The 25,840-nt window shown below is 33.3% G+C and overlaps 2 protein-coding genes across 6 annotated transcripts; one reads left to right on the top strand and one right to left on the bottom strand.

Annotated features, from left to right (window-relative positions):
- Positions 1 to 7,685, top strand: LOC106070069 (ER lumen protein-retaining receptor 2-like). Of its 4 annotated transcripts, none has more exons than XM_056018945.1 (7): positions 1 to 91; positions 492 to 653; positions 3,154 to 3,413; positions 4,214 to 4,328; positions 4,986 to 5,124; positions 5,669 to 5,846; positions 5,941 to 7,685. In XM_056018945.1, the coding sequence occupies exons 2-7, from the start codon at positions 563 to 565 to the stop codon at positions 5,962 to 5,964; spliced, it is 807 nt and encodes a 268-aa protein (XP_055874920.1). In that variant the 5' UTR covers positions 1 to 91; positions 492 to 562; the 3' UTR covers positions 5,965 to 7,685. The 4 variants fall into 4 exon arrangements, with proteins under 4 accessions (XP_055874920.1, XP_055874917.1, XP_055874919.1 ...); XM_056018942.1 differs by lacking the exon at positions 1 to 91 and adding an exon at positions 98 to 352; XM_056018944.1 differs by lacking the exon at positions 1 to 91 and adding an exon at positions 101 to 290.
- Positions 7,682 to 25,758, bottom strand: LOC106061281 (suppressor of SWI4 1 homolog). 2 transcript variants are annotated; one of them, XM_056018940.1, is made up of 10 exons: positions 25,696 to 25,758; positions 15,460 to 15,645; positions 14,743 to 15,063; positions 13,307 to 13,383; positions 12,287 to 12,397; positions 11,354 to 11,461; positions 9,997 to 10,140; positions 9,188 to 9,366; positions 8,942 to 8,992; positions 7,682 to 7,917 (listed from the first exon to the last, which is right to left on the bottom strand). In XM_056018940.1, exons 1-10 carry the CDS (start codon positions 25,711 to 25,713, stop codon positions 7,691 to 7,693), a joined length of 1,422 nt encoding a protein of 473 aa, XP_055874915.1. In that variant the 5' UTR covers positions 25,714 to 25,758; the 3' UTR covers positions 7,682 to 7,690. The 2 variants fall into 2 exon arrangements, with proteins under 2 accessions (XP_055874915.1, XP_055874916.1); XM_056018941.1 differs by lacking the exon at positions 25,696 to 25,758 and adding an exon at positions 17,759 to 17,889.
- Between the last annotated feature and the right edge of the window lie 82 nt (positions 25,759 to 25,840).

Raw genomic sequence — 25,840 nt, 5'->3', positions numbered from 1 at the left:
TCGTTTAATTGTTTCCAAAACACTCTCAGTGACTAGATCTAGATCTATATATATCGACAGTGATACGCGAATTAAGACCCGCAGGCCACGAGTAATATATTCAATACATTGTATATTGCCTAAATTCTAGTAATAATATAAGGCCTGTCTTCGTGTCAGAAGATTAATTAAGTTTAAGGAGGAATGCGGATCTAGATCTGTTCAAGTTCAGGATATTGTCTATACTTTAGTCTCTAGATAAGATATATATCTAGATCTCTATTGACATAACAGACGAGATGCTGACTGATGTAATCAACTGTCAATGAGACTCAGTTACTGATGATTGAAATTGTCTTTAATTTAATTGAATGTAGAGTAGATCTAGAGAAGAGTTACTAAGAGTAGAGTCTAGACTATAAGACTATAACTTCTATAAGTATATATATATATATATATATTAATTTATATTATATATAGAGAGAGCTAATTATATTATTATTTTATTCTAGTCTAGATCTAGATTCTAACTAATACTAATATTAAGAAGATCTAGACTCTGGATCTAGATTTTTTTTTGGAAATGAATGTCATACGAATTGTTGCTGATATGACACACCTTCTTGCTATCATGTTCCTAATAATAAAAATTTGGAAAACTAAATCATGTACAGGTAATTTAATTTACTTAAATAAGGGTAATTTCTAGAGCTCTATTAACTCTATATTATATAGATCTAGATCTATAACTATAATATATTGTAATTATATAATAATATTTAGTCGACCCACTGCATAGCATACGCCGCTATTTAGCAGGGCCTGCCTTAGACCACTGCAAACTATGCGACCGCAGTGGGCCCTGCACTTTCATAGGACCAGCGCTAATTCTAGGTGTATAAATTATTAAATTAAACCTTTTTAGAACTTATAACAGATTTCTCGTGGCCTGCTGATTTACCAGGAGCTCCTGGAAATCACCTTTAATTGCAAAATATATGAAAAAGTCCTGGAAATCTCCGGAAATTATTAAAATCTTTTGAGAACTCATACAAATCTCCTGAAATATATAAACAAAAATTGTCATTTTGGGGTGTCATTTAATATAGAAAACGCCAATCCTATGCGTGATAAAACAAAATGGAATGCAATACCTGTAATTGTGGGATCTAGTGAAAGAAGCTTCTCAAGATTCAAATTAATGAAGAATTATTTAAGGTCAACAATTCTCGTAGATAGATTGAAATATTTGGTAATTCTTGCTATTGAGCGTGATCTATGTAGGAAATAGAATTTTAATGATATACTGTATGACTACGTTACAGGCAAGGCTCAAAAAGTAATTCTGTATGTAATTATTATCCATATCCATACCCAAACTTGGCCCAGCGAAAACCGTTTCGCATTGGGCCCCACAATGGTTAAGTCCGGCCCTGCTATTTAGTAACTGTGAATTCAGGCTTGATGACTTGTTCTCCCCTCCCCCTTTTTTTTTCGCCCTCTTTTTTTTCCGCTGCTAAATTTACGTGGGGTGACTCTAGTCCGATTTGCAGAAGTAAAAGAGTGATCTTTCCATGACTTCTTGGTCACAATGGTTAAGTCCGTCCTGCTATTTAGTGACAGGTGAATACTACTTGTTCTCCCCACCTATTTTTTTTTGCCGCTAAAGTTACGTGGGGTAACTCTAGTCTGACTTGCAGAAATAAAAGAATGATCTTTCCATTACTTCTTGGTGTCCAAACTGTTGAGTCATGAAGAGAAGTATATACCGGTAATATATAGATACTTATTATATAGGCCTACATATATATAATAAATGAATTCTATTAGTAAACACACACAAGCACAATTAGTTCTAGGTTCTTTTAGCTTCTCCCCAACAATTACACATAATGTTTAAAAAAGAAATTAAAAAAAAGACTCACACACACAAAATAGACAAAACCTTTAAACTACCGGTATATCTATAAGGATGCTTTGCATGTGCTGAGTCAATTTTTAAAATTCAACTTAAACAAAACCCTCGTAAAACTTTGTATAAATATGGCTAATATAAGTATATCTAATGATTTAAATATCTAATCTAAGTACAAATACATCAGAATTACGTAAACACCAATTAAATATTAAAACATCTTGTACTGGGTACCAATCTAGAAGATCTATTTCAGGAATGAGGTCTGAATTTGAATTCCTAAAGGAATTATAAGTACACCCCAGTACATCCATCAGTTGTGGACAAAGTGATTGGTTCTTTGCTTCTCTAGGGCTTTGAATAATAATGCTATACTATTTCAATTTGGAACGGGTTACTTGAACTAGTCAGATAAAAGGTTTTTACATGTTTCGAATTTTCCTTCAAAGTTAAAGACAATCTACGTCCTGGCCCAAACCTCCCGTAGGACGACACTGACAGGGGATGACAGCTTGCAGATTATGACCCGGAACCATCGAGACAACCAGCATAGAAACCGCATGACTAGGCAGCCATCCATATTTTTAAACCATTGAATTAACACATGGTAAATCTTTAACAAAAAAGAATTACAAAGACATGAATAGAATGTAATCATTTTTAAAAGAATATTTTTATAAATAACAACATTAACTGCCCTTTATATAGAAAAATTAATTGTTAATAAGTTGATTAGAAAAAGTTAATAAACTAGAATTAATAAATCTAACTAAGATACTGGTATCACTAAGTTCCCCTTTCAGACATTGTGATAGTATAGAGCAGATGATGTTAAGATCATCTTTTTCTTTGGCCAACGTCTAACAAACAGGGTGTCACGTGGCACTAAAAAGTTGGGTGGACTCAGAACTGCCAAACGAATCCTGAAATTCAAAATGCTTGTCTTCACCAAGATTCAAACCAAGGACCCCAGGTTCAGAAGCCAATCACTTAACCACTGAGCCACCAAGCCCCCTCACCTGTATCACTAAAAAAAAAAAGGAAATTGGGCAAACTGTCCAACATAATTAGGAATTATTGCAGTAAAACTGATCTCAGTTATTATTTGTGCTGTTTGTTCACCTGCCAGCCTAGAAAATGCTGTTTGGAAATATTTGATTTAGCTCTTACCCTTCAATCTTATTGCCCAGATAAAAATGCTTTAAAGTACTAGGATTTTTATTTCTGTGTTGCAACTTGTGCCTAATATAATGTTTCAGGTATCTCTGGAAAAAGTCAAATTCTGTTTGCCCTTGTGTATGTGACACGTTACTTGGACTTGTTCTATTACTTTGTCTCTTACTATAACAGTATCTTAAAAGTAGTGTTTATTGTGACATCATGGCTAACTGTGTGCCTCATATATATCAAGTTCAGGACAACATTTAACTACAGCGATGATTCATTTCGTGTTGAAATTCTCTTGATTCCTGTTGGAGGTCTTGCTCTTTTTGTTAATCATGAATTCAGCATTTTTGAGGTACAGTATTTAGGCTAAATGATGTAAAATATCTACAGAAAAGCTAAAAAAAAAACTATTTTTATTTAAACTATATTTATGTATTTGCATAATTTATTCGTAGACGTCTCAATTTTTAAAAATTCTCCTGCAAAGTTTAGTTTTAGATAACTCTGTAATATCTAGTACATTTGAAACATTGTATGGTCTTGATAATAAGGCTTACAAAACTAATATAGTAATTTTATTTTATTTGTTTCTTTTTTTCTTCATATATATCCAGTCCGTATTGAGAGTGGAATAGTTTACAATAGCTTTTGAGAGTAGTATGAGCCTAAAAAAAAAGAACCATTTCTCATCCTAATTTCAGCAAAAAATGATGCATATTACAAACTATCCTGAAATGATCAACGATTAATTTTTCGCCTCCAACACAATGAAAAAACACATGTTCAGGTGCCCCTGTGAAGTGTCATCAGAGAATGTCAACCATGTCATCCAAAGCTGCATACTTTATCAAGACGCCCAAAAAAAAAAAAAAAAAAGAAACTGGCCTTAAAACATACAATACAATTACACTTAATATAAGCTTTGCTTTTTTTTTTTAAAGTATTTTTTTTTTTTTCTTGTTTATTTGTATAATAATAATAATAAAAAATTATACATATTCCAGGGGCTAAAATGACTGGTGTACCCAGGAGGGGAAACCTTTCCTCTTTTTGGGGGGCAACTTCCCCTCCTCTCCCTTTCAATTCTGACTCACATTTCCTTGTGCCTGAAATGCATTATTCTTTGAGCTCACTTTAAATATATCTATACAGGTACTATGGACATTTTCTATCTACTTGGAAGCCGTGGCCATTGTCCCTCAGCTGTTTATGATGATGAAGACAGGCAAAGCTGAAACAATCAATTTGTATTACCTCTTTGCTTTTGGTATGTTTTTTTTAAAAACTAACAAACTTAATTTTGAACTGCTTAGTTAGTTATCACTAAAAGTAAAGATCTGGACGTTTCTACATCCCGGGTCAACTTTTGTTTTCCTCTGCCACCTCATTTCATTAATGCACAGAGGCTGAATGGCGCAGTACCATGCGCATTGATATGAAAAGAAGACAACCCAAAAACAGAATGGATGCTCTTTGCCAACCACACATGATGTAAAGGACATGACCACTTCAAGACACAATGGAAAATAACTGTTTACTCATGTAGCTGAAAACAACAAAAAATGTGTTTTCTTACAATAAAAAAAATAATTTGAATTTTAGAATACCACTTACCGAAAAATGAAATGCATCGAAGAAATATTTAGAGGAAATTATTGGGCAAAATAAGTTTTCCACATTCTTTGTGATTTTCTGCACTTTGCGCCGATGTTTCAACAGGCTGTATACCACCACATCGTGGGACGGATGCGGTCTGCAGGCTGTTTTTGGGCAACCCTGTTCTATGTTGATTCTTTATCTGTCATGCTGAATTCATGAACCTTGCTACGTTTAACAATTATTATTTATTGTGTTCTTCAAGATTTCTTTTGTCGTGTCAGACATTTCTGATGCTTCATGTTTCTGTTTTGCATTCATGTTTCAGGATTGTACAGAGCACTTTATATAGGCAATTGGATCTATCGCTATAAATATGAAGGTTATTGGGACCCCATTGCTTTTACAGCAGGATGTGTTCAGACAATTCTATTTTGTCAATTCTTCTGGCTCTACCATAAAAAAAGGTTTAGTCTTTTTTTGTTTTTCAATTTTAAGAAAGTGTGGAAATAGTAATTTCAGCAAATAGCTGTCAACAAATAAAGTAGCTTGGGAAAAGAGAAAAAAATAAAGAAACGAGAACAGGTGCAAAATAGACCATTAGTTAAAATCACCAAATTTTGACACTTCAAGGCAGAAGACTAGAGTAAAGTAGCAATTATGCATAAAATACTGCACCATAACTTACAAATACAAAAGCACAACCTAATAAAAAAAATTTAATGCTAGGAAAAAATTAAAGGTACTTTTCTTATTCCATATGCTAGGACAAAGTCGTACAGAGTGCATTTAGGGCATGGAACAGTTTTCTTCCAAAGTCCCATTAGGGCATGGAATGGGTTGCCTGGATCAGCCAGGAAAACCAAAGACTTAGCAGAGTTTAAGTCTCTGACATGGTTGACAAGATTGAAACATGGATACTTGTAGGACATAATTATGTTCTCTTTTGAAGGAATTCTGTTTATAAGATAAGTTGTTGTTTTTCTCAACATTTATGTCACTTTTTCACAGATATGGGCATAACTACAAACTGGAAAACTATCTTCACGACTTAAGTCTAAGGGAGCTTACTTCTGTATCCAAGTGGCAGGATCCAGTTGTCTTAACCAAGAGTTTTTTCCCTCATGACAATGTACCATTACTTCCAGAAGCAGAAAATGAAGAAAGCCAAATAGAGTTGCCAGAAAAGGTATCTTTTTTTTTTTTATTAAATTTCATCACAATGACAAAAATAACATATATATTTCAGTAATCTTTTATGTTGTTTTTTTTTTCCTTTTCAGGTTATTATTCACAGTTATGTTTAGCTGTGCTAGCTTTGAATTTTGTTGGAACCTGTGCCAGTGATGTACCTTAGAAACAAAACTTTCCTTTGCCATGACCACTACATCCATCACATGACCTATCAGCTGACATTCTAGCAGTCATGTATTGATCTGATTTTAAAGGTGCTGTTCATCTTACACTGTGATCAATTTGTTGACATTTTGTTATCAATTTTTTTTTTCTTAGAAAAAAAGCATGTGTTAATAATTTTTGTGAATCTATTGTTCACATTTTAATCTACTCTCTATTACATACCGGTGCCTAATTGTCATATAAGTACATTTTTTTTTTACTTATGTATAAATATTTTCTTTTCTGTAACTAAATGAAATTGTTGTTTTTGGGATATATTTCTTATACACTTAGTATATAATTCACTGCCTCTAAGTCAGAGACCATATTTCCTCCCATTGACTATCACATTGAAACAATTCACTGTATCATAGCACTTTTTTTTAATGACAAAATTGTATTGAAATTATTAGAGGGAAATATATGATGCTTATATATTTATTTATGTAAATATAATCTATATATATAATTCTCCTCTTCCCTCAAGAGTTAGGACGAGAAGTAAAGGAAAGGTCACTCTCTTATTTCTGCGTAGTAAAAAAAAAAATGTGGGGGGAGAACAAATAGTATCCACAAGACACAATAAAGCAGGGCTGGACCTAACCGTTGTGACCGACAAGTCATGGAAAGATCACTCCTTTTTTATTTCTACCCCACATAGTTTTAGCGGGAAAAAAAAGAGGGCGGGGGAGGAAAAGAAATAATCTACTCTGTATTCACCCATCACAGGGCCAAGTTTGGGTAGGGAAGCAGACAATAAGTGAAATTTAAAGAGTTTGTATTAGAAAATAAATTCGTCTATGCATTTTATTATTTCTTTACTACGAACATAATTGCTTTACGAGCCTTGCGTGTAGCCAAGTCATACAGTATATTATAATAATTCTGTTTCCTACATAGATCACGCTCAATAGCAAGAATTACCAAATATTTCAATCTATCTTTAGAAGATTTGTTGACCTCAAGTAATTCTTCATTAGTTTGAGGCGCGAGAAGCTTCTTCCACCAGATGACACAATTACGCTTATGCATAATGCCGTTTTTATTTATCGTGCGTAGGATTGGCGTTTTCCATATTGAATGACACCATAAAATGACAATTTTCGTCTATATATTTCCATATATTTTAAGGACTTTTTCGTATTTTTTGCAATTTCTGGAGATTTCCAGGAGCTCCTTGTAAACCGACAGGAGGGTCTGGGAAATCTGTTTTAAATAATAAAATGGTTTAATTTAATAATTTATACACATAGAATTAGAGCAGGTCCTATGAAAGTGCTGGGCCCACTGCGGTTGCATAGGTTGTAGTGGCCTAAGGCCGGCCCTGCAAAATAGCGACGAATGCTATGCCGCTGGTTGACTAGTTAAAATTTATTAATATAGCATTTATAGAGAGAAGTATAGGAAACAATGTCACTTGGTTTTGAAAACTTATAACTACATACTGCTCTAGGCCATATACAGATATTTTTGTTTTTACACACAATACTTTGTTGTACAATGTGGAGGTGATCTACCCAACATCCCACTCAAAACAGGAACAATGTCAACAAGGTCATTATTATGATTTATTGGTAGCAAAATTGTTTTTTTAATCCAACACAATAAAATAAAGTTCACACTGAATTCATTTCATTATCTTTTATTAATTTTCTTCGTCTTCTGAACTCTAAAACCTTTCTTTTTCTCTCTTCTATTATGTTGAATTTTTAGAGAAAACTTTGATTGCTTATTATTGGTAGACTTGGTTTTGTGTGTGGCCTTTGAGCTGGTGTTGTGTTTGGGCTGTTTAGCAGTGGGGCCATCAGATGTGGGGCCATCAGATCTGCTCTGTTTACGTTTCCTTGATTGTGTAAACATTTCTAAAATGAAAAAAAAAAATATTGCTAAATATATCTCCTTATTTTTTTAATATATTTTTTAAAGAGTTACATGTCCATGAAGACCAACAAATCATGTAAATTTCACTTTTGTTTTATGGATTTTTTGTCATGTGCCCATCACAACGGCCGACTACTTTAATTATCCCTCAACAAATGTTAGATCCACATCTTTGAATCCAGGCCTCCTAAGACCCAAGCACTTAACCAACTCAACAACTGGCTCACCATATACTAGCAATGAGATGAAAAACATGCACAAAAGCTGCATACAAGCAAATAATAAAATTCATTCATTTAGTTTTAGATCTTACATTCATTTCAATAGAATCAACATCATAGACAACCATTTTTAAGTTATTAGATTTACAAAGAACCACTAAGTCAAATCCAGTCACTGCTCTGTATGTGCAGGCATGACTACCCTCAAACTAGAAAACTTAAAAGGTTCAAAATGAGGAAATCTTGGCTGCTAAGAGAAGCACATATTTAGCAAAAATTATCAAGACTTAAAAAGCTTTAATTTAAAAAAAACTTATCTACACAAATTTTTAATTCTATCATTTACCCTATTATGTTCATCTCATAAACCCTGTAAATCTAATCACTGAAAGCCTAATTACTAGTCTTCAATTTAACTGCCATCATATTATTTACATATTTACAGTTAAGTTCTTGGTATTGATTTGTTTGGCTCTCTTCAGATATCCCAATTCACACAGTAGGGCAATTAAACATATTTATATAAAGGGGAAAAAAAAGGAGACTTTTTTTGGGGGTTGCAATATGTAGAACTTTCCTCATCTAGTTTAGACACCTTCTAGATAACACACTATCTAGATATATACTAGTTTATTACATTCATGGGTGGTCAAGTTAGCTATGTAAATGTTTTTAAAATAAATTTATGACAATGTTGCTTTTTAAAAGTCCAGGTACCATATTTCTTGAAAGTTAATTTAAACAATCAAACATACAGAATAAAGCATTGGCTGTGACATCTTACCTGGATCAGGTGCCTCTCCAACCTCCTCTTTGTAATAATGTGTGTCGTCATCTGAGGAAAAATTTTAAACTGTTTGAAATCTGGACTTTACACATATAAGAGAGCAAGTTAGTGATTAAAAAATAACTTAAAGAAAATGTGTATACGAAAGAACTGAAGTAATTCACCAATTTTTAATTAAGTTACTGGGTCGGACAGCTAAACATAAAATAAAAGAATTTCTAAAAAAATTTCTCCATAAAATACCTGAATCAGCCACACTTTCTTTGTCACTGTTGGTGACTTTTTCTGTCTCCTCTGTTTCACCCTCCAGCTTTTTTTTCTTCTTCATACCCTCAAGGGATTTTTTGATGTGTTCCTCTTTGGCTTCTAGCTTTTTTTTTATGTTAGCCTCTTGTTTCTGCTTCCTGGCCAACTTTTCTTTTCTAATGAAAAACAAAACATAAGTTTAGTACAACAGCCCTTCACATTTTGAAGGTCAGCTATGCCAAATTCAGGCATAGATCTACATTCCTTGGTCAAATCTTTTTCACATACAATTACAACCATCTCTGTCAACGTATTTCTTAACTGATTGGTTGGGGGTCAAAGGACAACTAAACTAAAAAGTAACAAAAAATAACAGACCAGTCAGAAACAACATGAAAAGGCACAGTGACCAGTCACAACATTCAAATTTTTTACCAATACAATGGAAGTAATAAAACTTTATCAAAGAGAATCATTACCTATAATAGGTTTTAATCTGTTAATATTTAAAATATCTACTAGAGACTAGTATTATACTTTTTTACATATCAGTGATTTTGGTGTGTTATTGTTTTACTATCATTAGTTAAAATAAAATAAGCCTACCAATGAAAACATTAGATATCAGAACAAGATAACAAAAATAAAATAAAAAAATTTGCAAATCTTTTTTTGTAGTCAATCAATTTTAATTAATGTTTAATGAAAATAATATTTAAAATGAAAAAAAAAAAAAAACAGTTTAGCCTAACTGTTGCTATTGTTAATGGACAGGCATGACAAATCTACATTTTGACAACACTTACTCTTTGCTTTTCCGCATTAGTTTGAGGGCTTCCAGTTCCTCTGGAGTTTTGGTTATGAGGGAATGAAAGAGGATGTTTCCAGCTTCGAAGCCCTCCTCAATCTTAACCAACTGAAGAGTCAGCCTGGGACCTATTTCTTTTAATCTGAAAATGTCAAAATTATAAGTGGGAAAAAAAACACCAGAAATTTGTGAAAACTGAAAATTCAAACTAAATCCACACTAGTATATGCAACACTTAACCAGGGTTATTAAAAATCATTATCTATTCCATTTCAGTCAGATGTATTGATTCTAAATAAAATATTTTTTTATTTCTAAGTCTAATGTTTTATATACTGAAGTCCATGTGTTTTATTAGACAAAATTGTTTCAATAAAAACGAAAGATAATGTAGATAAAGTTTAACTTTTATTAACTACCTAGTGTCACATATCTTTCTAGCAGAATTATTTTACTTAGCCATAAAAGCCATTAGACACATTAGTAAATCAGAAATTATATTGATTCATCATCTGTTAGAAAGAATTTGATATGGCATGAGATGGTATCTACTTTCACAAAATTGTAGGTTCAAGAAATATTTTCAAAAAGAAAAGCCAGCTGGATAGCGTCAAAGAATGGACCAGGGTCTCTATCCTGCTAAGAACAGCTGCTGACTGGGAAACGTGGAGGGATTTGGTTACATGAACTGTCACAGCACCCCTACGACAAAAGTCAAGGGATATATGATGATGATGATGATTAAAAAAAAAACTGAGGTGCAAGAGAGAATTTGAAATGAGGGAATGGTGAGCGATTGTCATTTTACACAACAATAGATGACTTTCATGTATATTGACATATTTTACTTATTTAGGTAAAGTACACAAAAAACATAGCATTTAAATTAAGTAAACAACAAACATGAGCATTTTTTCTAAATTTAACAACTAGTTGAGTTTGAGTAACATTATGTAAGATTAATAATAATAAAAGTTTTTTTTTACGAAGATATTTTTTTCATTTGTTTATTTTCATTTTATTTATTTTAATTCTTTGACCACAACATTTTCCTGCTAACCACACAATCTGATGGACTGACTATTAAGTAAAGTCTACATGGACAAACATATCACAAGTAACTTCTTTTCAAATGAATACAATGCACACTCTAAAATTAACAATAATATTAATATGCATTGAACACTAGAAGCAATTTAATTTTTTTAAGAAATAGTGACGAAATATAAGAATGTACGACCTAACTGGTTTAACTGTTGCAGTAGAGAACTTAAAAGGAAAAGATCATCTCATGAGACATAAAATGCTACAGAATAGACTTTTAAAAATATTTTAAAAATGTGCTATTTATATACCTTATCGCGTTCACAGCATTTTTTGTCACTCCCCTGTCTTTGACATTTTGGAGAACGGTGACCATATTATTAGGTCCATCTTGCTCACCTTCGCTGTCTGACAAGCCTCTGGTAGAACAGAAATAAACTTGGACATTTGTTCATTGATATTAAAAAAATCTTTTGATAACAAAAAAAACAAACTATAATCAGATGTACATTTTAAAATAAAGTCAAATGCTCAATAGCATGATTATATGATAAAAAAGGGCTATTCTAAATTAATTACCAAAAAAAGAATTGCTCTTGATATGAAATAGTTAACTTTGTTATGTCTTATAAAAGTTATAAACCAAAAGGTCTTAGCATACATTCTAATAAAGATTTGAGAAGAACAGTTGGTCCACTCTTCTTCTTTTTCTAGCCAGCTTTTTACTGCTGAGCTGTCAGCTCTTTTGCAGACTGTGCTAAGGAAAAATAGTGTGCTGTTTTCTTCCGTTGTTCAGCACTGCCGTACAGGGTGTTCATTATGTTGGGCTGGAGTGGTAGTAGGGTCTGCCTAAGGTGGATTAGGAAGGGGCATTCAAATAGGATATGGTTTACGGATTCATAAGGGTGGGCACAGTGTCTACAAAGGGGGGATTTATTTTATTGAAATGGTAATTTAATAGAGGCATGTGTCCTGTCCTTAGTTGGAAGATTGTAGATTGTTCTTTGCGGGGGAGGAAGTTAATACTGTCCAGTTTGTTAGGCATGTTCATTTCTTTGTACATGGCTCTGCCTGTGTTTCCTGTTGCCCATTAGTTGAGCCACTCCTCTTTGTGGTTGTTGTCCACTCTGATTTAATATTTTGTCACGTAGAGACTTTTGGAAATATTATTCAACGTAATAAATAAATGGCCTTTTGAATTTAGTAGGTAACTTTACCAACAAGAATGTAGTGCTAAAACTTACTTATCCAGGAAAAGGTCAGCAATGTCCTGATGGTGACCAAGATCTGGCAATTTTGTTCGCATCAGTTTTTTTACAGCTTTGCTCACACCAGTAGGGACAACTTTCATGGAACTAAAAGGAAAGTAGTTAATCATCTTAGTGTGGTTCTAAAATTGAGTTCCATGTTTTTAACAAGGAAATAGATTTCAGAAATTTTAATTGATTAGCTTACGACGAAAAGTGTTTAATATATCTTGAAAAAAAAATTTTTTTTTAAACTTAAACAAACAAGGGGAAAAAAAGACAGTGGCTATTTAAAAACTGCTTGGCTTCCAAACATAGAGGTCCCCAGTTCGAAGCTCAGTGAACACTCAGTTTTGCATTTCCGGATTTTTAGGAGGCCCATGACACCACCCAAATAAGGACCTGACTTAAGTTGGGGAAAGTATAGACAGTTGGTCATTGTGCTGGCCACATAACACCCTTGTTAAATTTAAAACCAATAGATCAAGCAGATCTTCATAAAGTAATCAGGTAGCTTTCTGAAGCATGTCCAATGTGGCTGTCATGACATTTTCGTTGACCATAAATGTGGGGGTTGCAGATATATTTTGACATTATCCTTTGTGAAAAGGGTCATTGTGGCTGGTATGAAAACACAGTTAACTCCAGTAGGGATTTCAGTTACATAGTAACATAGAATGTAGAATTTTTTACTCTCACTAAAACACTATAGAAATCACTGAGTTCATTTTCTAATTAATATAATATGTCAATTGAACCAAAAGTTTTATAACCAACCAACCAAGCAAAAGATTTATATCAGCCCAAAATAAAGCAATGTAATGAGAAATGTGAGAACTAAGTTTATCTCTATTTACACAGTGACCTCTGCAACTGTTACCCCCCCCCCTTCCCCATATTTTCACAAATGTCTACTAGGACAAACACAGAACAAGAAACTTCTTTTCAAATGTGAGGAAAACTAATACTTTTTAGCCTGATTATTTTCCTGAACAAAATTAAGGAAAAAACACTTACTAGTGTCTAATATCAACTGACTTGCTCTCTGGGTCATAATTGACCAGTACTGCCCTTCTCATGTTATTCAACTTGACCTAAAAAGAAGACAAACAATAAAGATTATAAAGCAAAAAAACATGAATAAAAAGTTGATTGCTATCTAATTTTAATGTAAGTAAAAAAAACAACAACTTGAGATGGTGGTGGATTTTCACTAAACCTCTTTAAATTAATTTCAAATCCCTATAAAATAAAATCTGCTACCGGTACTAAGGTAACAGATATTGTCATTATGTTTTTTTTTATTTTCTCAATATGAAGGATCTAATCAAGCATTTTGTTTAGTGTATTTAAAAGAAAAAAGTAATACATATGAAGAGAATTGAAATATCATCTGCATATTTTATACAATGCATCTAGAGGTATATAGTCTGGAGGTAATTTTAATTTCAGAACCGAGAAAGTAAATAACTAACTAAAATGCTAGAAACACACATTGGAGGACTACTTGGTCATTTCCCTCTCCCTTTCAATTTGGTTTCAGAAAATGTTAATGTTTGTTGTATATATACTGAAAAGAGAATAATTTAAGAATAAAAAATAAGATTTTTTATCACAGCACTTTAGATACTTTTACTCATTGTCCTTTTGATCTAACTTAACTTTTGGTTTGAAATGTATGATTTACAAAAATTGTTATTCTCAAATCCCATTTAAAAAGGCTCCAAATTTTGCCCACATATAGACTGCTTCAAAAGTGTGTAGCTTTTAACATTTCAAACCATGACACAGATCTGTTGCAGTGTTGTTGTTTTTTTTCACATTGAATGTTTTATTATTAGAATAAAGTTCAGGAAGCTGAAGAAGCTACACATGATGCACTACCCATTTCCTAGGCACCTCTGGATAGACCAAATAAATAAGTATGTTCACTAGAAATAATAAGAGACTGTCATTAAGTTTGGTAAAAGTCATATATAAATAATATTCTTTTAAAATCAACTGAAATATAAACTTTTTTACTCTGATCTGAATTACTTTGTCATGGCCATAACAAGTCAGCGATATTTCTTTCAATTTTTAGCTCAGTTTTGTTTGAAGTTACAAGTTTCTTGAGACTGTCGGAGTAATTTAAACTTGATATCATTCTTTCACTTTTAGCATTGGGGTATAACTGGGAGATGTAGCAAGATATCTTATGCTAGGAGTCATTTGCTTGGTCTTCTTCTTACTTTATAACAAGAGACTCTGTTGGTTCATGCTTTCAAGGCTGGTTTATTCTTACTAAATAATACTCATATACTCAGCTATATTGTATCTCACAACATACTGAAATATCCCTTAATTGCCAACTGAAATTACATCACACTTATGACAGGTTATTAAACATAGCTGTCTATTACCCCAAGATTTAAAAAAGCCATTATAGAGGAAAAAAATTAATAATTACATACTGTGTTTGGGTTGATTGAGGGGAACAGGTTTTTAAATGTCACATTCATCAACTTATTCTCCATTGAATCTGATGGGATGTTGGTCACCAGAACAGCGTGGTTTACAAAGAGAGTGGAGTCTACATCAGGATGTTTCTGATAGGATAAAGTATCCTTTGACAAGCTGAATTCATTAATTTTGAATGTCAGCGTTGGACCCCGAGGTATGCAGATCAGTTTCATGTACGTTGCTATGTCTGTTTTAGTAAAAACAATAAAATGGGTCACATGGAGAGGACCTGCTATTGTCAAAAAGTCCTTCATCACGTTCTTCTTCCGGACCTGAAATAGATTGCCAACAGTTAAAGAATAATATGCCTAGAATATTCATTATCTAATACTTTACTGTTTGTCACAGTCAACCTGTGCACTCAAGTCAGGAGGGCAGAAAAAGAGCATGACAAAATTGTAAATTGAATCTAAAGAAATATTCAAAAGCTCATCTGTGGAGAACATACCTTCATACATGCCAAAAGCAATTATAAAAGATTTAAGTGAATGTTTCTTCCTTTACATGAACATCTTACCTAAAATTAACTATTTAGTGGATTATTTTTCACAAACAAAATAGATGTCTTATATAAGCTGTAAACTATCAGCAGAAAGTATAGCCATCTAGAATTGTCAATATATGCCATTTAAAGCTTTTCAAAATGTTAACTAAGAGTCACAACCTACCCTTAGACTAGAAGCTGTATATGGCTCCATGATTTTCCTGACATCTAGAACAAGGTCTTTGATCGTTCTGCCTACATGTCCTCTGTGAAACACAAAGGAGTGTGGGGCTTTAAGGTAGATTTCCTCTTCTTTATCATTACCTGTCTGTCCTGCTTGAGCATTTCGAGCTGCCTTTCCCTTCTTGCCCTTGAAAATAATTATTTTTTTTTAAATTTATGCCTAGGTTTTAAATTAAACTGAAGTAAAAATAAAAATGGGGTGACCTGTCATTATCTGCATTTGACATTCAAGCTTTGCTAGACTCTATATTAATAAGTATTTTTAATATATTAATAATGCTTTAGGCTGAAATTTTTAAAAACCTTGATTGAAGATATAGATAAGTCAATCTAAAGATGCTAATCTATATCAATAATTTTCACTATACTATTATGCTACTAAATATATTTAGTATAACCCCCCTTTCCGCCTCCAATTAAACCTTTCTTTTTTTTGCATGAAAAAAATTGCATTGCTTTATTATCACTGTTTCCCTTTTTTTTTTTTTGGCCATATTAAAACCCACACAACATTAGGATGTTCAGTGACCAAACAATAATTACACTAAGCAAAAAATGTAAAAGACAAAAACAACTATATTGTTCTTCACATAACAAGTATGTTTGTATATAAACATGCATACAAACAAGGATAAGTGTCATTGTTTTAAAAGGCATACCCGGTAATGAATTGAACATTAATGTGACAAAAACACTTAGTGCCCAATTGTCAGTTGTCAAAATAATCACAGCAGCAAAAACGGCTGTGCCAATACGCCCCACTTCACAAATATGTAAATGTAGAGCATGCCAAGAATGGCTTTGGAAGCCATATAAAAAAACAACTGCTTTAATGTACAAATAATTTACTCTATAGGGGGAGGGGAAGTAGAAGACAACCAAATATTGATCGCCACGTACAAGGTCATACATAGATAGGCCACAGCTGGTCTGACCAATAGCCTTGTGATGAGTGGCCTAGTGACATAGATGGGATGGGTTGATTTGGGAAAAAAAAAATTACAGTTCATCTCTGACAGCATGGACACCATGGAAACATAATCTCCCTTCCACTAAATCTTTTAATCGGCTGAACACTGTATAAGTAAAAAAAAAATGAAATTTTATAAAGAGAGAAAGGTTCAACACCATTGCCATGATGTCATTGTCAGTCACATACATAGAAGGGAGATATGGAGCATGAAAAGAATGATAAGAAATTGCTGTATCAGTATTTAAATATGTAATTTAAGCTTGTGGGAAAAGGCAAATAATAAAAATATAAGGGAAATATATTTATTATTTATATTATATATTTAATTATAAAATATATTTATATACATTTATTTTATAAACATTTTTTTTAAAGTAACGTCTGTAATCTGTATTTTATAAAGATAAGATTTATAAGACAAAATAAATTTTTCAAAAAAATTGAAGTATTTTATTTGTCAAATAATACTAATTTTATTACTACTATTAGTATGACTATGAATGACCGTGAATGATTAAAAAAAAAACAAATACTTTCGACACTTTTGTCTATTTAGTGACTTTTGTCACACTTACTGACTTAGACTGACTTAGACTTAGTGACTTACTAGATCTAGTCACTTATTAAATTTGAATTAATTACAACTAGTTACTAGACTAGATCTAGATGATTATGATACTGATAGTATAGTCTATAGATTATAGATCTAGTCAATATCAATTCTAGTCATTCTAGTGAATCTAGTGACTTTTAGAATATTTTAGATTTTAGATCTATGAAATCTATGTGTGTTTTAAAATTAAATTAGAACTAGATCTAGATCTAATATTAAAATTAATAAAATGATTCAATCATATATCAAATAATCAAATATATGTGATATAATTTATAAAAACGTAGTATAAAATGTATTATATTAATAATATTATGGTAATACTAATAGTTTACGTATTATAAAATAATAACTTCGAGTCAGTCCTCCGTCTCTTCCTAGAAAAGTGAAGGCTAGTGACAACTAGTCTAGTGACTATTGTTACTAACTTTACTAAGTGTAGATCTAGTAGTTAGTAAGCTAGATCTAGATCTAGTAGTTAGTAGTGAGTGTGACAGTGTCTGAGTGTCGATAATTGGTTATTTTGATACTCATTATTACTCTATAGATCCTAAGTTAATACACTGGGTGTGTCTTAAATAAGTGACAAATAGGCTATAACTTTTCTTTTTATACTATTGTTATTAAAAATTCTAAAGAGAGAAGACTCTTTACCTTTTTCTTTCCCATATTAAATAGACTTAATCTAGCTATTAAAAAGCACGCGTAAGTAACTACTTTTGTTTACGTTTTGCTAAATGCAAAGTACAAACATTATGCTACGGTTCGTTTGATTTTATAGTCATTTGCCTGAATTTTGAGTCACTGGACTACATATTTTCCCTACATACACACATCTACTAGATCAATATAAAATTCTTGGTCCTGATCACTCTTAAATTATCTTATATAATACTGACATTACTTTAAAAAAAATAAAGTCATGCATGTTAACCAATGACTTAACTTTTTCTCTCCGTAATTATTTTCCAGGTTCCGATGCAATTATGTATTTTGCTCATTTGTGTTTCACTATTATACTAATTAATTATACCCTGTTATGACTAAACTTCAATAACTTTTTAGCATGTAATCAGGAAATATTATATTAGGTATATAATTATAAAAGAATGTATGCTCTTTTTATGTAACAAAAATTAAAGTTTTTAAAACCAAAAATTAATTTAATTTCATAGGATCAAAACAACGTTGGTATCGTCAGTTAGGAGTAAAAGAGTTAAATTCTGCCAAGTCACTGGTTTTCCTGGCCGGCTCAGGCAACCCATTCCTTGCTCTAAGGAACAGTCTTGGGTCCACTACTATTTTTAATTTACATAAATGATTTACCAAATTGCATTACTTCAGGAACAAAAGTCAGATTATTTGCAGACGATTGCATAATATATAGAACAATAAAAACAACACAAGACACAGATATTTTACAAAGAGAATTAGATGAATTACAGAAATGGGAATCAAATTGGAGCATGTCTTTCCACCCAGAAAAATGTCAGTTGTTAAGAGTAACAAAAAAACTAAAACAAATTAATTCCACTTATCTTATTCATGTAAAACCAGTAACACAGACTAAAAACGCAAAATACCTAGGTGTTATAATAAATGAAAAACTGTCATGGAATCCACATATTGATGAAACTACAAAAAAAAAATCAAACAAAGCATTAGGATTTATTAAAAGAAATTTCTATAAATCAAATAAGAACATAAAACTAAAATGTTATTTAACCTTGGTTAGGCCAATAATAGAATATGCATCCTCTGTTTGGGACCCCTCAACTCAAGAAAACATTAAGAAACTAGAACAGACACAAAATAGAGCAGTGCGATTCATAACAAACGAATATTCACATTTGACTAGAGTAACACCTTTAGTAAAATCACTAAATTTAGAAAGCCTTCAGGACAGAAGGCTCAAAAGTAAAGTAGCAATAATACATAAAACACTGAACCATAATCTTCAAATACAAAAACAAAATTTAATAAAATACTCTGAAAGACACAAAGATAAAGGCACATTCCTCGTCCCATATGCTAGGACAAATTTGTACAAATACTCCTTCTTCCCTAGTGCTATTAGAGCATGGAATGGTTTGCCTGAGCTAGCCAGGAAAACCAGTGACTTGGCAGAATTTAAGTCATTGGTTAATATGCATGACTAAATGCATGACGCGTAGGACGTAATCATCTTCTTTTTTGAAGTAACGTCTGTATTATATAAGATTAGATAAGATAATAGCCCTGGGAAAGAAGAAGCATTTGTAAAAACGTGTCCTAGCATATGAACGAGGAAGCTGTGTTCAAAAGCCAAAAGCCTCGAATAGATATCATAATAACTATTTCCCCCAATGCCATGGACGATAAAATACGAACATTTAAACATGATATTACTGTTCACTATCGGTTAAATTTTTAAAAATGATTTGATTTTTTATTCGCAATTTCGACCCGATGTGTGTTTTTTAAAGCCTACATATTAAATGTCTCAAGTAGACCTACAAATGTAGGCCTATATTTCTTCTGTTTTAAGCACTTATTAACTTATTAACACTTTTTTTTTTTAGGTGCGTAACTTTCTTTCATTCAAGTTTTCTTTATTATGTTTAATTCTACACAGATCTAGTTCTAGATCTTAAATCTAATTCTCCTCTAGGTCTAAATATTATAATTGTCAGAGTGAACGTTATAATGGGATCATCCTTATAAGATCACGTGATTATCAAATGTGTTTTTACAAAGAAGACGAAACATCTGTATGACATCGTGTGTGTGAGAGAGAGAGAGAGAGGAAAATTACTACAGTTTAAAATGTATAAAGACCTTAGGTAATAATAATGTGTAGAACAATTTAGAACGACTAGGATTAGAAGAAGGATAGGATACAACGGGTGATTCAAATTTATTGTACGCTTTGTTTATTACTGGTTCTTTAGGCCTACTGGTCTTTCATTTGAGGGATGAAAAAAAAAAAAGAAAGTGGTATAAAAGTTCGTGGTTGAAAATGAGGTCTTTTTATTGGAGGATGCCAAATCATGTGATGTTATTGTAATGCTGGTTGTTCCACTGAATGTACAAGGGCCAAAAAATGTGTTTTGGCGGAGAGGTATTTCACTGAACTTAAAAGTAGTGTGTGTGTGTGTGGAGGAGGGGGCGTTATAATGCAGACAGACGTGAATGCTATAACTGATGGGCTCTCTCTTTATAAGGGGGTTTCAAACGTAGTATCAGCTTGTATAATACTTTAATTATTAGTTATATCCTTATTATTACTTATATCAGTGATGCCCAAAATACGGCCCGTGGGCCTGATCCGGCCCGCTGAAACGTAGGCAGACAGTGCAAAATCTCCCCTTCATTAAAAAAAAATTAAAAATGCATTTTTTTCCTACGTTAGTGCTTCACTTTTAACATTCGTGCGTTCATGAAATGGGACTCTGAATGTAGAATCTACCGGGAAAAGTGAACTGGTCTTTACTTTTTTTGTGGAACATGATAATAAATCAACATATTTGTTTGGTAAAGAAAGTGTGGCTATTTCAAAAAATCAACACGAATAACGGCATCATGAAATAAATATAAGGCTACGGCATTCTTGATTTGAGCCGCGAATAAAAGATTCTTAATCTACATCTAGAGATTGGGGGATTGATGAGAATATATACCAAAAAAGCGACAAGAAAATAAGTCGGTGGTAATATTGTAGCTACCATGTTGCTCACATTTTAAGTAGAGAAATGAAGCCATTTTCAGACGCGTCAAAAAAAGAAAAACTCCCAATGTCTCATTAAATACTGTAAGTTTTTAATCCAGGCCGATTTCATTTCGTTTTTGAACCCTTTCGGTCATGTGGCCCGCGACACGAGTGTCCGAAATTAAAATGGCCCGCAGGTCGAATAAGGTTGGGCATCACTGATTTATATATATCCTCCTTCATATGCCTTCGCCAATCACCATATCTGTTGGACTGTTTTGGCTACACACATTATTTGTTGGCCGTCTTTATCCATTACTCTCACGCCTTGACTATAGTAAAGCCTGTCTCTTTCAATGATAGACCCGTCCATTCTTTGATGTCTTCCCATCGGATCGCTTACTCTGTCTGCCTTTTCCTCTTTCCCTGATACTGGTCTCTGCTCGAATTAAGTCTATGCGAGCCCTAATAAGGACCTTGTGATGGCTATAGGCAGGCACTTGACTGGAACCCACAAGGAAAGTGGGCAGACCCAAGCAAACCTGGAAGAGGTCAGTCATCATTGAAGCTGAGGGTACTGGAATGACACGGGAGCAGATGAAGAAAGCTGCTCAGAACCGAGTTTGGTGGAGAGGTGTGGTTGCGGCCCTATGCTACCCTGGGAGTGCAAAGGATTAAGTAAGATGGCTATAGGCTTACCGTTTGAGTTTGAGCTCTCTGTGATCAGCATGTCATCGTGGAGCCCATTGTGATCCTCTTTGAATTTCCTCATTTATTTTGCGGACTTTTTGTAGGCGATACCTAGGATCCTTCTATACTATTCTATAGCATCTCGATTCCATGTCTAAGATTCTCCTCTCTACTTCTTCAGTTAGCGCCCAAGATTCGCAGGGATACAAGAATGTCGCCATAGCTCCTAGTGCATACAAATATCTAACATTAAAATATATCCTTAAAATGAACGTTATGAGTGAACGGTTCCTCTGTCTTCAGGTCGATTCAGCATACGAAGATATGGCGTTGATAATATAAGCGTTGAGTAGACCAGACGTTGAGATGATCACTATCCTGATGAAGGTCACCCTGAGTTAACGGCTCGTTGAACGTACGATCGGGCAGGCGACGGCTGCTTGTGGAACTGGCGATTTAGCTTAAAAACAAAGTCACTCTGCGATGATGATGTGTTCAGCCGTACTCCGATGAAACTTCTTTATCTTCGAGTGCACGACCCTTTCCCTGAGCAAACGTTCAGCTTCGAAGTCCGGTTCGAGGTTCGGCTTCGAGGTTCGGGGTCGCCACTGTGATGGCCTTGTTCAGACTGTCTTGAGGTCAACTATAGATGACTGTTGAATTTCAATCAATTACTCTGCAAGCGTTTGAGTTTTATTGTTCGGGTGTATTCAATGTAGTTGATCAACAATACAGAATAAACAAGACAATCTATTTAACGAGTGAAGAAATGTGGTCAACACTGATGAACAATTCATAAGATATTTATTCCAAGAAAAGGCCACAGTAAAAGTCTCTGTCAAATAGAACACGTCTTTACCCTAGAGAATTCTATCGCTAACTGCTTTTCCAATCTCTAACCCAAAATATCCCATACGTCACTAGTCCCTGTTCAATATACGTCTTCTATGGTGCGTCCCTCAATAACTAATACTATAAACTAGGTGTCTAACAATATGCATTATAGATCAATATAGTCTACGTCTAAAAATTTTTTTTTAAATCTCGGTTATTGTGCTAAAACTAAGACAGGAGCTGGGCATCCCAATCCTTTCACCAGAGTCCGAAAGCAAGGAAATCTGCTTTGCAGGTCGCCATCACTATAAGCTCGAGTTTCTTGTATTGAGGTGTGGTTTTACGTAACTTTTTTTTAAAAAATACCCCGTATCAGAATTGTCATTGGATGATTGGAATATTCCAATGTTCCTCTAATATCAAGTGGAAGGGGGAACGGGCTGGTCAGAATACGTGCGCACTGGACACCACATTTTAGAGTCCTTTGTTGCAATTTTACACTCGTCATAGGACTTTCATCCAAGGTCTATTTGTTTATTAGCTCATTGCCGACACAAAAAAAAAAAAAAAAAGAAATACTTGAGTCGTGTGTGGTAATTACCGTTGAAGCTGTGGTTAAAAAAAAACAAAGACAAATTTAATTTTAAGATGATTATATTTTGAAAAAAAAATCATAAATGGTCACACCAGAGTCGCCATTTTTTTCCCAAAGCACATTTTCACCAAAGATATTCATACAGGCGATACAGCTTTCAAATTTCTAGGAAAATCGATAGAGCCGTTTTGAAAAATACCTGTCCAAGTTTTTTTTTTCTTTCACCCGCAACCCACGATAAGCTAATAGATCTAATAGGAATTTTTTTTTTTAAGTTTAACATTTTCCGGAAGCAGAAAATTCGAACTAGCGTAACGTGGCCATTATGAGTGTTTCGAGAGAAATTTAAGCTATCAACAATACCTTCAAACTGTATAGTGCACACTATAATCCTACCGAGAGTCACAAATAAGATGCTAGCCCCTAACACCATTTAAGAAAAAAAAAAAAAAAAAAAGAGCTGGCTGATTTGGAAACCACTGAGCAGTTCATCTCATATGTAGAAATGTTTTTTTTTTTTTTAAATTGATTAAGAATAAGAAAACTCAGAAGAAGAAACAACTGGGATACTTATTAAAATGCGGTAAAAAAGAAAAGCAAATGTTTTGTCTGAATACTTATCATAAGATCCTAGTTCGATTTCGAAGATAAAGGCTAGCCACGGCACTGCATTTATAAAAGTGTTGAAGGTTTCCACCGTGTGGTGGGCACATTGTGAACATGTTCGACTTCCCAAAGACTCAATGGCTAGGCGTTCACAAAGTAGACATCACTGGAGCTACAAAGACATTCTCTCATTTAATGATTTCTAGTAAAGATCTACAATTTCTTGTGGTATCTCTATAGAGATGATCTCTTTCCTTGGCAATTTCTCATGTGACTAAAGAGATCAATCCTTGATACATAGGCCTACGGTCACTGGTTGGGCATAGGTAATCACCAAACTTTGCAGCGTTTTCATCCTTCTTTCTACTTCTGGTATGTAATCATGAACAATGATGAGGGCTTTCTTTTGATTGTATTGGCAGGTGCAGATGAGCAGCTTGATTTTTCAATTTTGTCTTAACACGAAACACCCAAAGTGGCGCGGCAAGCTGTGGCGTGATATATAGCTCCTCCTTCGTGATCTAAGATGAACACATTTTTCATATCCTATGGACTCGACTTTGACCGTAAAGTCCAATCCTCGCTTTAAAAAGCCTGCCGCATACGTGGCATGGGTAGGTTTGGTCAGTTGCAGTTGCTTCTTCTCTCAGCTTTTTTTTTGGTTCGGCGCTCTTTCACTATGGCCACTCTTCTTGCTTCAAATCTCGAGACTCCAAGACTCACAGCTTCACGCCATGAGGAGCGATCAAGAGCTAGTGCTTGCCAGTCGTGAATGTCGTTATCGCACTCCTTGAAGGAGCTCTTGAGAGTATCTTTATAGCACTTGCATTAACCTCCTTGAGGCGTGATAACACTTTATATAATACTGTCGACATTAATTAATAACTACAATAATAATAATAACAACAGACTTTGTGTTTATAGGCCTACAAGTAGACATAGAAGACTATCTTTTTTATTTCGTCACATTTCTCATAAAACATTCACAACAAACAATGACGCAATACAAACATTATCACAAAGGGGAAAAGACGCTATTAGTTTTGTATGGAATGTCTGTCCGTCAGTTCGTCCCGTTTAGACCTCGAAAACTAGAAAAGATAGTGAAAATCCGATATCATAATATTTTAGACCATTCAAATTTTTTATGCTACGGCTATTTTTTTCTTTTCCGAAAGCGAAAAATCTAGTTTTCTAAATCACTAATGCAAGCAGTTTTTTCATAAAAATACACCACTTTTACAACTATTCACTATTAATAGTAATAAAGAGGTGAGGCTCTTTAGTAGGGAAGGTATCAATTTCCCATATATATATATATGCAAATGGTTTTAGAATTTTTGTCAAAAAATATTTTTTTTACATTTGTATTGCTAAGTTAAGTAAGTTCTGTTATACTAACTAGGCCTTCTACATTTACAAAAAAAAAATGTTTACTTTTTTTAAAGGGAAAAAATCTATTTAGTATGCATATAAGTTGGACATAAATTAAAGCAACAATTAATACGTAGTTTTTTATATTATCGCGTAAACTGCAGTGTTGCAAAATAACTATAGAACACTTAACCACTAAGGAATTTTTTTATAATTTTTTTTTACGGAAATGTTTTTTTTTTCTTAAGGATTTGAATAAGAGACTGACCCTTTACAAAACAATTAGATCAATTAGATATTCATTACAAGACATCAGTTATGTCAGGTTCATATTTAACTTCACATTCACAAATCCTTTGGTCTGCTGGACCGCTGGGGCACCACACAAGATGTCAACCTTCTTTCTCCATTCTTCTCTGTCATTTGTCTTTGATAGAATTTCATTCTGATGTTCTTTCTAAAAATATTGAAACCTTTCTTTTTACCTAGCTGTGTGGACCACTTCGGAGGGCCGATTTTGAGTTTCCACACAAACTACATTACATTAGCAATACAAATGTACGTGTAACCATGTTTTTTGTAACCATGTTTGTTTTTCAACATTTGGCCTCTCCACTATTCCCTTGAATGCCCCAAATGTTCTTTATTTGGAAATAGATAACATAATTTGCAGCTGTCTGTTCTTTCTTATAAAGAAATTGATTTCTTAACGAATAGATCTATTTGTTGAGTATAATGGTCATTTGTATTTTTGTGATTCACATTATCATTACGTTATTGTTATGGCATGGTAAAAGATCTTACATTAACTTCCGTACACATGGATTTGTTGGCAAGAAGTTATCTCCTCATTTATTGTGATAGATACAATACTTTTTAATCGACTACTTTATAAATATTCGTGTTAGAAGAGATAATATGCTTATTTTATACAATCAGGCGAAAGATA

Source organism: Biomphalaria glabrata, chromosome 2 (genome assembly GCF_947242115.1).
Source record: "Biomphalaria glabrata chromosome 2, xgBioGlab47.1, whole genome shotgun sequence".
NCBI classification, from domain to species: domain Eukaryota; kingdom Metazoa; phylum Mollusca; class Gastropoda; family Planorbidae; genus Biomphalaria; species Biomphalaria glabrata.
This window is presented reverse-complemented; position numbering and strand designations above follow the sequence as displayed.

What these genes read in the sequence shown, in the direction of transcription:
- LOC106070069 (XM_056018945.1), top strand. Translation starts at nt 563, where the DNA reads ATGAATGTCATACGAATTGTTGCTGATATGACACACCTTCTTGCTATC. An exon ending in GAAAACTAAATCATGTACAG is followed by an intron (nt 654 to 3,153) that starts GTAATTTAATTT and finishes ATAATGTTTCAG; the next exon opens with GTATCTCTGGAAAAAGTCAA. An exon ending in ATGAATTCAGCATTTTTGAG is followed by an intron (nt 3,414 to 4,213) that starts GTACAGTATTTA and finishes ATATCTATACAG; the next exon opens with GTACTATGGACATTTTCTAT.
- LOC106061281 (XM_056018940.1), bottom strand. An exon ending in CCTCAATCAACCCAAACACA is followed by an intron (nt 13,384 to 14,742) that starts GTATGTAATTAT and finishes TCTTCTTTTTAG; the next exon opens with GTCAAGTTGAATAACATGAG. An exon ending in TCAGTTGATATTAGACACTA is followed by an intron (nt 12,398 to 13,306) that starts GTAAGTGTTTTT and finishes CTTTCCTTTTAG; the next exon opens with TTCCATGAAAGTTGTCCCTA.